The sequence below is a fragment of the Pungitius pungitius genome, chromosome 3, assembly GCF_949316345.1.
Source record: "Pungitius pungitius chromosome 3, fPunPun2.1, whole genome shotgun sequence".
Classification (NCBI taxonomy): Eukaryota; Metazoa; Chordata; class Actinopteri; order Perciformes; family Gasterosteidae; genus Pungitius; species Pungitius pungitius.
The window spans coordinates 11,742,522-11,755,708 of record NC_084902.1 but is presented as its reverse complement, the minus strand read 5'-3'; the positions used below and the strand labels follow the sequence as shown (position 1 = coordinate 11,755,708).

The 13,187-nt window shown below is 44.2% G+C and overlaps 1 protein-coding gene across 1 annotated transcript; it reads left to right on the top strand.

Moving 5' to 3' along the window:
* The first annotated feature begins 864 nt into the window (after positions 1-864).
* Positions 865-12,816, top strand: taok1a (TAO kinase 1a). The gene is made up of 20 exons (XM_037461361.2): positions 865-1,386; positions 3,835-4,084; positions 4,763-4,834; positions 4,954-5,055; positions 5,156-5,201; positions 5,319-5,415; positions 5,514-5,627; positions 5,723-5,814; positions 6,055-6,148; positions 6,259-6,340; positions 6,430-6,597; positions 6,703-6,903; positions 7,070-7,195; positions 7,479-7,715; positions 7,843-7,971; positions 8,078-8,281; positions 8,409-8,648; positions 8,932-9,144; positions 9,262-9,444; positions 10,023-12,816. Exons 2-20 carry the CDS (start codon positions 3,953-3,955, stop codon positions 10,560-10,562), a joined length of 3,072 nt encoding a protein of 1,023 aa, XP_037317258.2. The 5' UTR covers positions 865-1,386; positions 3,835-3,952; the 3' UTR covers positions 10,563-12,816.
* Positions 12,817-13,187: the final 371 nt, after the last annotated feature.

Here is a 13,187-nt window from a genome sequence, read left to right as displayed (position 1 = left end):
ATTAGAATTTGCTCGTCAAACATCATAAAGTTACTATAAACATTGCTTTTCAAAAGAAGACAGTGTTTCTGCCCGAATCTGCTACATACACTTATCAACTTATTTCAACTGTCACACAACACCTTGATGATCAGTATTGTTTACCTTAATTTTCAATCAGCATCAACTTAAAAAGGAAACATTTTTAAATGAATGCATCATTTCCCATTCACAATTAAACATATTCCAAAAGCCTCCCAAGAGTAGAACTTTGCCATTTGTTGGCTTTCAAACAGGCAGATTATTGTACAAGCCAAGTTGCCATGCAGATGGTTAGAGGGGAATGGGAAGAGTTGAATTAGAAAGAAGAGGCTAGAGGGGTTTCTTCTGTATAGTTAGATCATGCAGAAATCAACAAAGGCTGAGAAACATTTCACAATAGCCGACTGTCATGCACTGCCTTGGAGACACAAATTGCATACTTTTAGTCTGCTGATCAAGGATTCCTTACTTATGATAAATTGCACCCATCCACAAGATTTTTTTGCCCTGGATTTTCTTGAGCAATATGTCTATAAACAAATTGTGCCAAAATCAAGGCTCAAATGTCTACTTGCACAATACATAATATAGCCACAAAAGGAAAGTTTGGCCAGAAGACACGTTTTAAACGTTCCACGAACTTCACTCAACTTCCACAGACTCAATCAATCTAAAGCAATGAGGACCATTTTTAGACATGACTATTTTTTATTCTGGTCATTTAAGTTAGAAACAAATCAGAGTACATATAACACAAGTTCTGTTCATATATTGTTTTGCCTGATGTCTCCGCCTCTGGAAGTTTTTGGGTCAGAGAGAGTTTAGCTACGACAGGCAGGGCGGAACTGCAGCTTGCGGCGAAGGAAGACGCACAGGCTCAGTAACAGTCCGATTAAGCACTCGAGTGAGTAGTTAACATGCCAGTGTGCTAGCTTAATTTCTTAGTTTAAAAAAAATCTCCAAAATTTCTCCAACGACGTCGCCGATACGAACACGGATTGTTTCTGGCTGTTTTTTGGGAGGCGTTTGAACTTCCCTCCCTGAACCCTCACATTCTCTCCTACGTATTTCCACGAAGGGAGGCGGCGGCGCAGCGCTCGGCGGCCATCTTTGGAGCTGCCTGGGAGTGGGGATTCGTCTCCTCTGGCACCCCAGTTACTTCGAGGGTGGGGATTTTTTTTTCTTTTAACCTACAGTAATATACAAATCTGCCTTTTATAATCGACTGACAGCGTCGAGAACCGCGAGGATTTGACGTACGGCATCATCGTGCCGGGGATGAATGGGGAAGAACACTTTCGTAGACCCAAACTGTTTTGAATAACACGACACTACAGTGCTGAAGCCTGGCCTGTCAGGAGAAGGGTGAGTTTCAGCTAACAGGCTAAGCTAAGTTAGCAAACATCACATAGGTACGCTTGCTAATTTGGCAACTTGTGTTAAATAACTCTTGACGTCGGCGTAATTCCGCATCATTCGAGTAGTTAACTTGACTGTTTGCGTTGTAAAAGCCGTCGCGAATGTAACGTTAGCTTGGGTGGTTTGGTCATATGACACGTAACTTAGCTTAGCTAACGTTAAGTTTAGTGTGTGGGGCTAAACGCTGGCTGCTTTCGGGGCTGCTGAAACCTCTGGATTTTTATATCCGCCCGAGATTAACAGCGTTGTTGCGTCTTTCGCATTTGAGACGAGGGAAGAAGCCGCGGTCGTAAAGTCACGACTTGCCACCAAGTGCTTTAACTACGACGCCGCTTGTGTTGAAACTGCAGCGAGGTGTCACCCGGCCACACAGGTACCGACAACCTGTGCTGTACGTTAATAGTTTTCTGGAAAACCTCGGTCGTCTAATTGTGGTTTCTATTAAATTTGCCGGAGCAATACCGTTGAGTTGCTGTACAAGTGTCTGCTTTTCTCCTCACAGACAAACTCTGATGAAACCCCACTCACTGTACGTACTGTAACAGAAGACACACTTTTAATACGTCTTCGTTTTTTTTTGTTCTTTGACATACGTGGTTAAGATAAAAATAGGTCACCGCCCGCTGACTCTGTGCGACTATGTGTTTCATTTCTTTTTGTGCTGTGGTTTGCAGCGCCAAAAGGAAGCGACTTCACTGGCTTAACAGCGCTGATAAATGACCCGTGCGGCGCGGAAGCTTTGTAAACATAAAGTTTCATTGTGTTTGGAATCGCAAGCCGCGTCTGGTGGGCAATGCCTGCTGCTGCTGCTGCTGAGACAGATAACCAGCAGCCACCGTGTGTTCACCGGGGCCCCTTCCTACCTCCCTACCTCCCTATAGCTGTGCGAACAGGAAATGCAGCGCAGTGAGGGCATACATTGGGAATTCCGGCCAGCTAGCTTTGTTGTCCTGTCCTGCTGCATTCTTGTGCATATATGTGTGTGTGTGTGTGTGTGTGCTGTGCTCGTTTGGGTGCTTTTTCTAAAAGTATCAGTCATCGTCCCTGGCTTTTGGTGCTCACGTGTCCGCGGTTGGAAAATGCCATCGCGAGACACGACAACAAAGCTCATTCATGAGCATCGCTGTAGTAAAGAACAATGGCAATAAACAGCCACAGTCCTGCATAGTGATGAGGCTTTATTTCAGGGGCCGTGTCTGTGTGGAATAGTGAGCTGTTCAGTGTTGTTGTGAGACAAAAGATGTCTACTTGAACTGGGGGCTGTTTCTCCCAGGCGGGGAAAGAAGTCCTGTGACTCTAGCGTCAGCTCTGCATCTGTGAACTTTCCTCATATTTTCTCTTACAGTACATCTGTATTACAGCAGTGAAGCCGGTGAACAACTGATTTACTGGACAGTTTAATCCGGATACTGGTGTTGTAGACATAATGCTCGACGTGGGTAAATCAACCCCCCCACCTGTAGATATAGAGTAGTAGAGTGTAGAGTTTTTTTTCATGTTCAGAAAAAAGATTGGCTTTCCAGTTTTTCCCAGGATCTTTTTTTTTGAAAGGCACACCATTTTTGATTCTTCCGTTTTCTAACTCTGCCATCACTACAATGAATCAATCTGCTTTGTATCGGTATGTTGCAGCTAGTCGTACCTTAAATCTAGTGGAAATAAAACCAGAAACGTGCCTAGAAACCACTACAGCTTATTTATAATAGGTGTTTTATTTTTGTGATCTGCTGCTTTAATCACTTGCAGGTTACGTGGAAAATATTCGGTATGTTTGAGAATGTTTGTTTGCCAAGTACGTACAGGTCTAACAAGTATTCTGATCACTGGAATGCTTTGTTTCAGTTCAGGCATCCAGCGAGCAGTGAGTGAAGCAGTGTGTCGTTAACTCGGTTTCTTTGTTGGCGCGGGAAACGATCGGCTGCCTGGCGGTTCTTTGTATCCTCCTCACATCTGTCCGTCTTCATACCAGCCCCTGAAGGTGTGAGAGGAGTTTGTTAGTCAACAGCCGCTCGATTTCCGTTCTGTGGTTGCTGTTACTATGGCAACGGAAGACCCATCTCTTGCTCCCTGTGGATTTCCGACCGGCCGTTCTCCACATTTGCACCTGACATCATGGTTCAGTTCATGTTCTGTGTAGCGCTCTCTCGCTCCGGTTAATTGGCTCCGCTCTGGCGCACATGGGCAGCCAGGAAAGAAGTGTGATGTTACTTACCTGTTGCTTCACACGGTTTCTATGAGCATTAACATTCTAGCGTAGGAACATATCGACGAAGCAGGAATTGTGTACAATTTTGTACGTTCCTGCTGTCAATTTTAATGTTCATATAAAATCCTATAATTTCTACTGGGGAGTGCTGCTGTTGACTTTTTTCCAATTTCTTCTTCTCCGTTTAGCTCTGGACACATATGAGACCAGTGTCCTGCAGATGAGCAATCGGTGGGGGCTTTCAAGGCGCTGTCGCAGACCCAGATAGTTCCTGGCGACAGCGGCTGTGCCCCCCAACTTCCCATCATGCCCAACAGCAGTCGGGCGGGGAGCCTGAAGGACCCCGATATAGCTGAGCTCTTCTTCAAGGAGGACCCAGAAAAGCTCTACTCAGATCTACGAGAGATCGGACATGGCAGCTTTGGTGCTGTATATTTTGTGAGTATTTCAAGTTGGTCCAAGATGAAAGCTGTTGTGATAAGGTACCTGAAAATCAGGAAAGTTCTGTTCTGTAGTACGATGAACTCCTTGCAAAGAAGTCCAGTGTGAATGCTTTCAGCCTGTCAAGTCTATGTCTGCTTGAAGATTTGGGCTTTGCAGCCTCCAGGCCATTGGCATGATGTTGATAAATGGTGTTGTTTTGTTTCAGTATTTAGTAACAGTAAATCATTGTTGTATCAACGTAAAATACTTTAAGATCCTCTTTTAAAATTTCAGAAAGTTTCAGAATCATTCTTAAAATTATTCAACATGAATGCAATGAGTGCCTTTATAGCACAGAATGAGAGCCCCATGCTGCAGTCCAGTGAATGGTGAGTTTAGAATGAAATGAATGTAAGCCGCTCTGTTTCTTCCTAAAATAAACCGAGGCCATGAAATAGTAGCCCTTTAATGAATGTTTTCCCAACACTGATGGTGACACTGTCTTTGTGTGTAAACCGGGATCTCCATCAAATAATTTAGCTCACATTTGTTCTCAATGTTGGATTCCTTGCTCAATATCTTTGGGGGGGGGAAGCGTCGGAGCCCAAAGCCTCTATCCCCTAACTCAAATCATCGGCTACCTTATGAAGTGCTAATATCAGACATGCTAAATGTAATGTGTTTCTTATTCAGGCACGGGATGTGCGGACAAATGAGGTGGTGGCCATCAAGAAGATGTCTTACAGTGGAAAGCAGTCCACAGAGGTAAAAAGGCTTTCACTAATCATCATCATCATCATCTCAACAGGCAATCGTTAATCACATTTACTCTGGAGTAGATTTTCTCTATTGTTGTCATAGTCCTCCTCTTATTTTTCTCACAGAAATGGCAAGACATAATCAAGGAGGTAAAATTCCTGCAGAGAATACAGCACCCAAACAGCATAGAGTACAAAGGATGTTACCTGCGAGAGCATACAGCCTGGGTAAGACCCGACACATGAACCAATGGTGATGACTAAAATGAATGACCCACTGAGCTGTAAAGTCACACATTTACTCATAATACTCTTTATTTCATTGCAGTTGGTAATGGAGTATTGTTTAGGCTCTGCTTCAGATTTGTTGGAAGGTGAGTTGAAACCTTTTTGTACTCCCGATGATAGCATAAGGCCGCATGACTGCAAACGCAGACTGTAGTTTCTCTTTGGGGATTTACATCGCTGATGGTGAATTTATCACTTTCCAGTTCACAAGAAACCCCTACAAGAAGTTGAAATAGCTGCAATTACCCATGGTGCTCTTCAAGGGTTGGCTTATCTTCACTCCCACAACATGATTCACCGGTGAGTGTTATAAGTGTTTGGGCCGATGCTGGAAAATGCGTCTGCCCTCAGAAGCTATTTTGTGGAGCCGTAATCATTTTCTCTTGTGTGTTCAACAGAGATATCAAGGCAGGTAATGTCTTGTTGACGGAGCCAGGACAAGTAAAACTGGCAGATTTTGGTTCTGCTTCCATTGCCTGTCCTGCCAACTCCTTTGTTGGGACTCCATATTGGTACGTTACAAAACATTTAATTAGAAGCTTCAGAAATGTTCCAGTAAAAGGCTTATTTACATATTCTCATCGTGCTTGATTTGTTTGTTTTTTAGGATGGCCCCAGAAGTCATTTTAGCTATGGATGAAGGCCAGTATGATGGAAAGATTGACATTTGGTCCTTGGGAATAACCTGCATTGAATTAGGTGAGGCCATTGTTATAACTGTAATTCACACATATGATATGGGTTACATTTGTTAAATTGCTTACATGCACCTCAACCCGTTTTCTCTGTTTTACAAGCATCTCATCATCAGCAATCATTTTGCTCACTTAGTCCGTCAATAACTGATTAATGTTGCCCTGTTGCCTTCTACTACTTGATTTATTTTTCATTTTCAACATTTGGATTTTTATTTTTTGTAACCTGCTACTTGGCCTGCAGCTGAGAGGAAGCCTCCACTGTTCAACATGAATGCAATGAGTGCCTTATACCACATAGCACAGAATGAGAGCCCCATGCTGCAGTCCAGTGAATGGTGAGTTTAGAATGAAATTAATGTAAGCCACTCTGTTTCTTCCTAAAATAAATCAAGCCCATGAAATAACTACAATACTATAATTTCTCTTCATTTTGTCTCAATGTTAGGACGGAATATTTTCGAAATTTCGTAGATTCCTGCCTTCAGAAATTGCCCCAGGACCGGCCGAACTCTGAGGAGCTGTTAAAGGTAATGATCTCAAAATGGCCATGGCAGCTTATGTGCCATGTTTAATCCCTGTCGCCCTAAGAAGTCTTCTGTGTTTTTCCTCCGCGCAGCATGCGTTTGTTCAGCGTGAGCGGCCAGAATCCGTTCTCGTAGATCTGATCAGTCGGACGAAGGACGCGGTGCGAGAGCTCGACAATTTGCAGTATCGTAAGATGAAGAAGATCTTGTTTCAGGAAGCCCACAATGGCCCCACAACGGAGGCACAAGACGAGGACGAGGTCGGTCACAGGACTCTTTATCAGACTTCATTTCTTTCTGTCTGTTTCATTCTGTCGTGTGACGTCCTTCTGTAAGTCATAAGAGAGCGTTGTTTTTATTTTAAGGAGCAGGAGCATGGCGTGGGTAGGACGGGTACAGTTAACAGCGTGGGGAGCAACCAGTCCATACCCAGCATGTCAATCAGTGCCAGTTCCCAGAGCAGCTCTGTCAACAGTCTCACCGATGCGGGCGATGACAAGAGTGAGGTGGACATCGAGGGAGATCACACGGTGATGTCCAACAGCTCTGTGATACGCCTCAAACCGGTGAGGAGTCCAGGCTGCAGCGTAGCCCGCAGCCGTGTTGTGTCGTAGTGTTTTCCCCTTTTCAAATTGATGATCAAAATGCATCATTATCAAACTATTCTATTTGTTCATTTGAAATACAACATGCACGTAGCAGTATTTTGTGAATGTTTTGCTGGCTTTTCAGGAGGAGGCGGAAAACGAGGAGTCGGAGCCTAACACCCGGCCGACCGATCCCCAAACCCCACCCGCGCATACTCCACGGCCAAAACGCAACCGCGAACACTTTGCCACAATACGGACAGCCTCAGTGGTAATTTTTTGTTTTTTTTATGGAAAATGTATAACTGCTGGATGTCCACATCAATGTGTTCTTCAAAGGGAATGATTGTTTGACTTGTAACCCTGTGGTCATTGAAGGCTAAGAAAATTAGTACTTTTTGTTATTCAAAAGCTGTGTCATGATCCATCTTTGAAACCTAATGCCCTTCATTGTCCATTTTTATGTGTATTTTCATAAACTGCTCACTTTTGCATGATTCTTGCATATTTGCCTGCAACAATATGAAGGGAAAGCCATGCCTTGTGTTTTCCAGCTCACTCGGCAAATGAAAGAGCACGAGCAGGATTCCGAGTTAAGGGAGCAGATTTTGGGCTACAAGCGCATGAGGCGGCAGCACCAGAAGCAGCTGATGGCTCTGGAGAACAAGCTGAAAGCGGAAATGGATGAGCACCGGCTCCGCCTGGACAAGGAGCTGGAGAACCAGAGAAACAGCTTTGCCCAGGAGATGGAGAAACTGATCAAGAAGCACCAGGTGTCCATGGAGAAAGACGTAGGCTCGAAGCTCATCTGTGTTCCCTTACGATTTCAAGAAGAAAAAAAAAATATATATATATATATTTTTTACATAAGCCGACTGATAGTTGTGTGTGTGGTTTTTTTTTTTTTTCCCTCTTTAGGCAAAAACATTTAGCAATGATGAGAAGAAGTTCCAACAGCATATTCAGAGTCAGCAGAAGAAAGAGCTAAACAGCTTTCTTGAATCCCAAAAACGGGAGTACAAGCTTCGCAAGGAACAACTTAAAGAGGTAGGGGAGTTATACTGGCCAGCTTGCCCCTTACACTAGTCTCCTAAAACTTTAGTTTATTTGCTATCGTCTTCTACCTCTGACCCGCATTCTTTCTTTTGTTTAGGAGTTGAATGAAAACCAGTCAACGCCCAAGAAAGAAAAGCAGGAGTGGTTGTCCAAGCAGAAGGAGAACTTCCAACACTTCCAAGCGGAGGAAGAGGCCAACTTGGCGCGCAGACAGAGGCAGTATCTGGATCTGGAGTGCCGCCGTTTCAAGCGCAGGATCTTGATCGCTCGCCACAACATCGAACGGGACTTGGTGCGCGAGGTCAGCATTTTGTCTTCTGCATCTTACTTCTGGGTCCAAAATGTGAACATAAGCAACGAGCTGAAATTGAGTCATGGTCCGTTGCGTCATCACCTTGCCATTTGTCTCTCCATGTGCACACAATTAGGAACTGAACAAGCGTCAGACCCAGAAGGACTTGGAACACGCCATGCTGCTCCGCCACCACGAGTCCATGCAAGAGCTGGAGTTCCGCCAGCTCAACAACATCCAAAAGACGAGGGCCGAGCTCATCCGCCTGCAGCACCAGACGGAACTCACCAATCAGCAGGAGTACAACAAGAGGAGGGAGAGGGAACTCCGGCGGAAACACGTCATGGAGGTTCGCCAGCAGCCCAAGAGCCTCAAGGTGAGCATGCATGGCATGTTGACATTCAGAGGGTATGCTATTGAAGCCCTGCTTTGGGTACTTGATCTGTTTAACCATGAAGTCACTATTTATCGGGCTAACCCATTTTGAATAAACCAAGGTCTTTGCCTCATCCCCAAATATTTTTAATTTTACAACCTTAATGTAGGTAATAATGCTCTGTTCCACGACCTGATCCTGGATAAGCGGTTGAAGTGGTCTTAATGTCTGCTTTTAAATACGGAAATACATAATCCATGTTTTTTTCCCCCCTCTATTATAGTCCAAAGAGCTCCAGATTAAAAAGCAGTTCCAGGACACATGTAAGATCCAGACCAGGCAGTACAAAGCGCTAAGGAACCATCTGTTGGAGACCACACCAAAGTCAGAACACAAGGCTGTCCTTAAACGCCTGAAGCACGAGCAGCACCGCAAACTTGCCATCTTGGCAGAGCAGTATGACCACTCCATCAATGAGATGCTTTCTACTCAGGCAGTGAGTCTGGGAACAGTAGAGATTCTACCCACCTTTTACATTTTGAAATCTTTTTTAGAGAATGTGTCCAAGTTAGTTATGTTTTACTCAGTGGATCCTGATCTATTCTCTGTCTAGCTCCGTCTGGATGAGACTCAGGAGGCTCAGTGCCAAGGCCTCCGAATGCAGCTGCAGAAGGAGCTGGAGCTTCTCAATGCCTACCAGAGTAAGATCAAGATGCAGAGCGATGCCCAGCATGATCGCGAGAGGAAGGACCTGGAGCAGAGGGTGTCGATCCGGAGGGCCCTCCTGGAACAGAAGGTCCTTGTTCCCATCATTTGTTTTTCATGTAGAGATTTGTATTGTTTGACTCAATGATTATTGGGAAAGCTCCTTTCAATTCCAAAAGCCAGCACCCTCACACATCTGGTTTATTAGACCACTGAGTGGTTGAAGGAGAGAAATGGCCCCACAATGTTTACATGATAATGTACCAATACAAGTGATAAAGGTGTCATTGTTGTCTGGTGCTACAACATCAACGTGAGACGAAGTGGGCAATACCACACATGCACAGAATGAACATCAATTCAAATCCCTGTTCAGATCCCTTCTATGCGAGCAACGGGGCAATCAAAGCATTTGCTTCCAGCAGCGAAGCAAATTCCCCCTCGCAGGCATAACCGGGACCCTGAATGTGAAGATGCTCAATGGGATTCAGCCGTCTTTCATTTTATTATTTACACCTTTTTGTGTTTCTCAAAAAACATTTCCAGTAGGTGCGAGAGCTAAATAAGCATGGTTAATGGATTAATGCGTATTTAACGCAGTGGTGTGGTGGAGTTGCACTGCTAATGTTGAAGCAAACATATTTTATGTCCGCAATGTCATTTGTGCAGATTGAGGAGGAGATGATGTCCTTGGAGAATGAGCGCTCGGAGCGCATCCGGAGCCTGCTGGAACGCCAAGCCCGAGAAGTTGAGGCTTTTGACTCTGAGAGCATGCGCCTGGGCTTCAGCAACATGGTGCTGTCCAACATCTCCCCGGACGCCCTCAACAACAGCTTTCCTGGGGCTCCGGCAAGTTGGAGTCACCCTGAGCAACAGCACCCGTCCGGAGGCTCTCTGGGGCCGCAGTGGAGCGGCGGCGCTTCGAGCATCGGGTCGAGCCACCACCACCACCACCACCACTATCACTCCAGCCCGGGAGGGGTGCCTATGCAGCAAGGCTGGGGGCAGGGCATGCAGAGGGGCGGCCTTCCGTCGCCGTGGGGCCAGCAATCAGCTGCCTCCCTGGTGTCCCGCAGCAGTGGAGGTGCACAGAACAGCCCCCAAGCAATGGGGAGGACACCCTCAGGAGGGCACAGTGAGCAAAACATGAGCAGGAGCACCAGTGTCACTTCTCAAATATCTAACGGGTCACACCTCTCCTACACATAGATAACCCCCCCCCCCCCCCCCCCCCCATGCTCTGTGAATCTGAGCGTGAAGATGTAGAATCCAACCAAGCAGGACTATAGGAATATTGGCAGAGCTCCGCTGCGCCATCTCGCTTGCCGCGTTGCCCCCGTGTACAGATGTGGATGTGCGATGAAAAAAAATGTTGCTCAGGTCAAAAGGGCTGGAAGAGATGCAGCCCGTCCTCACGGCAGTTTATCGGCACACGCACAGATCCTTAAATTTATGTTACATAAGATATTTGAGTGTCAACACGCAATTCTACAATTTGTTTTAATTTACGGCTCACCTTCTGATTTTATTTTTTCTGCGTGTTATGTGCTTTTCACAGCCTTTGCTCTCATTTTGCACATGAAACACTGTTAAAAAGCTTTTGACACATGTTAACGGTGTCCTTTTAGAAATGTGGTATTGAACAATCAAAGACAGCTCGTTCTATTTAGGACTTCCTCTACGCTCCTCCAGATTCATATTCTGTTATACACTGGTCCATTTTCTGACAGTGGTTAAAGTATGGCAAACTGAACTAAAGTTGCTTTGCTGCTGGAGTACCAGCCTGCTGTAATGGTCATCATGATAAATTAGATGCCTTCTTTTATTCAGTAGTTAAATGTCAGCTGATTCCCCTTTCAGCAGCCCAAATTCGACATAAACATTTGAGAGCCAAATAAACAAGGCGTAACCGTTTCAAGCTTACGTACCAACACTACTACAGTGCCTTTATAAGCATTGATTATAAGACCCCATCTCAGATGTTTATAGATTGATATTTTAAGTTTATAATCAGTGCCAGTGTATATGTTTAGTTTATTTTTTGAAAAACATATCTTAGATTATTATACTTACTGTGTATGCAGTAAGTCCTATAAATAGTGAGAATCTGTGTATATCGGCAACTATATATTCTTGCTCTTTCAGAGTGGCAGTACTCTAGGGGTGGACTTGGGAATCGAAGCGTTACATAGATTGTCCTTTTACACATCCACGGATGGAATTGTACGGAGATTTAAAAAGGAAAAAAGACTACTTTGCCTTCAAAACAATCCTAGTATTGATTTTTTTTTTTTAATTAGTGCCTTTTCGAACTGCTGCCTTTTTCAAAGCACTTTAAACAGTGGAATTTGTAAAGCTTGAATTCTTCTTGCTGAACACCTGGTGTGTGAGTGTGTCGTCGGTACGTGTGGAATCCAGTTGTGAAGTGGAGCGAGACCGTGCTGGGCTTTGTAGGACCAACTCTCCCAAATACAGACCGGACCTAATGTATGGCCATACACAGTGTGAATGATGAAAGCATGCGCCCCCCCCCACACACACATGGCTTTAACTTGTGTTTCTAAAAGCATAGCTGTTGTTGGTAATCTGTGTGTTCAATAGAGGCTGTGAGGATGCTGCAGGTTTTTTTGGGGGGGGGGCTACAGTTTTTATTATTAAAATAAAAGAACCCTGAACTGTTGGCTGAGGAAGAGAGTTCATCACGTGCGGGCAGAAGGCTTTAGATAATTGTCATGACCATGACAGCAGGTTTGGCGCTGCTGAGAAAACTCCGACACTATTAGAAATGTTGGGACGGTGTTGAGTTTTAACAATGTAAAAGGTGCGAAGTAAGAAATGTGCCACCATTTTGTCAAAAACCCAAGAACAAGGGGGCACTGAAACAAGGACATGCTTGCGCAATGACATTGTATTACATAAATGTAAAAATGAGTCAATGCACCCTCTGGAAAAACAGCCAAATACAAAAAACGTGGCAAAAAGCATTTAGGTATTCCTTTTGATAGCTCCAGCTGTTCCTTTAATATATGTCTCTGCTCACTCCCTTCTGTTTGGTTTGGGTCTGAAGTATCATTAGAGATGTCGGGGCCCTTTAAACCTTTAAAGGGTTAAGCTTTCCATGCAGAGTATAACACCTTTTTTTTTATAAAGTCCTAAAGATAATATCCAGAGATGAGAAGGATATATATTGTCCCTTGAATCACAAAGCTGGGGTTAAATGTTTATATTGTGTATATTTTATTAAAGAAAAAATTTAAAGACTAAACTTGCATTTTAAGAAAATAATTTCTAAAAACTAACTATTTAACTGACAGACCACACTGATGTTACCAACCCCTATTCACTCTCAAGGTGGTTTTGAGTTGTCTGCATGTAGCTCATTCTTAGTTTGTTTACGCCGACGGAATGCCCTATATATGCTGTCATCCCCCTCCATGTTTTTTTTTTTTTTTTTTTTTTTTTTTTTTTTAAATGCCACTTCTTCAGTCAAGCGGACATCTCTGAACGTTATCACCGATGAGCCTGTTCTCCTCCACCGCACACACATCTGACACAATCTGGCCCCATTCCACTCTGATTCACAGCCACCTGTTCAAATGCTGGCTCTTACTGAATGTCATACTAGGATAGTATCAGGTTTGAAGACACAAATGCTGGGGTTTTCTTTGTCAAATACATGTGTACATATTCTATCCTTGAAAGTATGCATTATATCAAGCTTCTCATGGCTTGGTCCTAAAACACAATTTTGCTAGGGCAATGTGACAGAATGTATTTATCTTCATTTAAACCTTTACTTAAAATCAAAAGCCAGGGCAGAGAGTTTGAATGTCA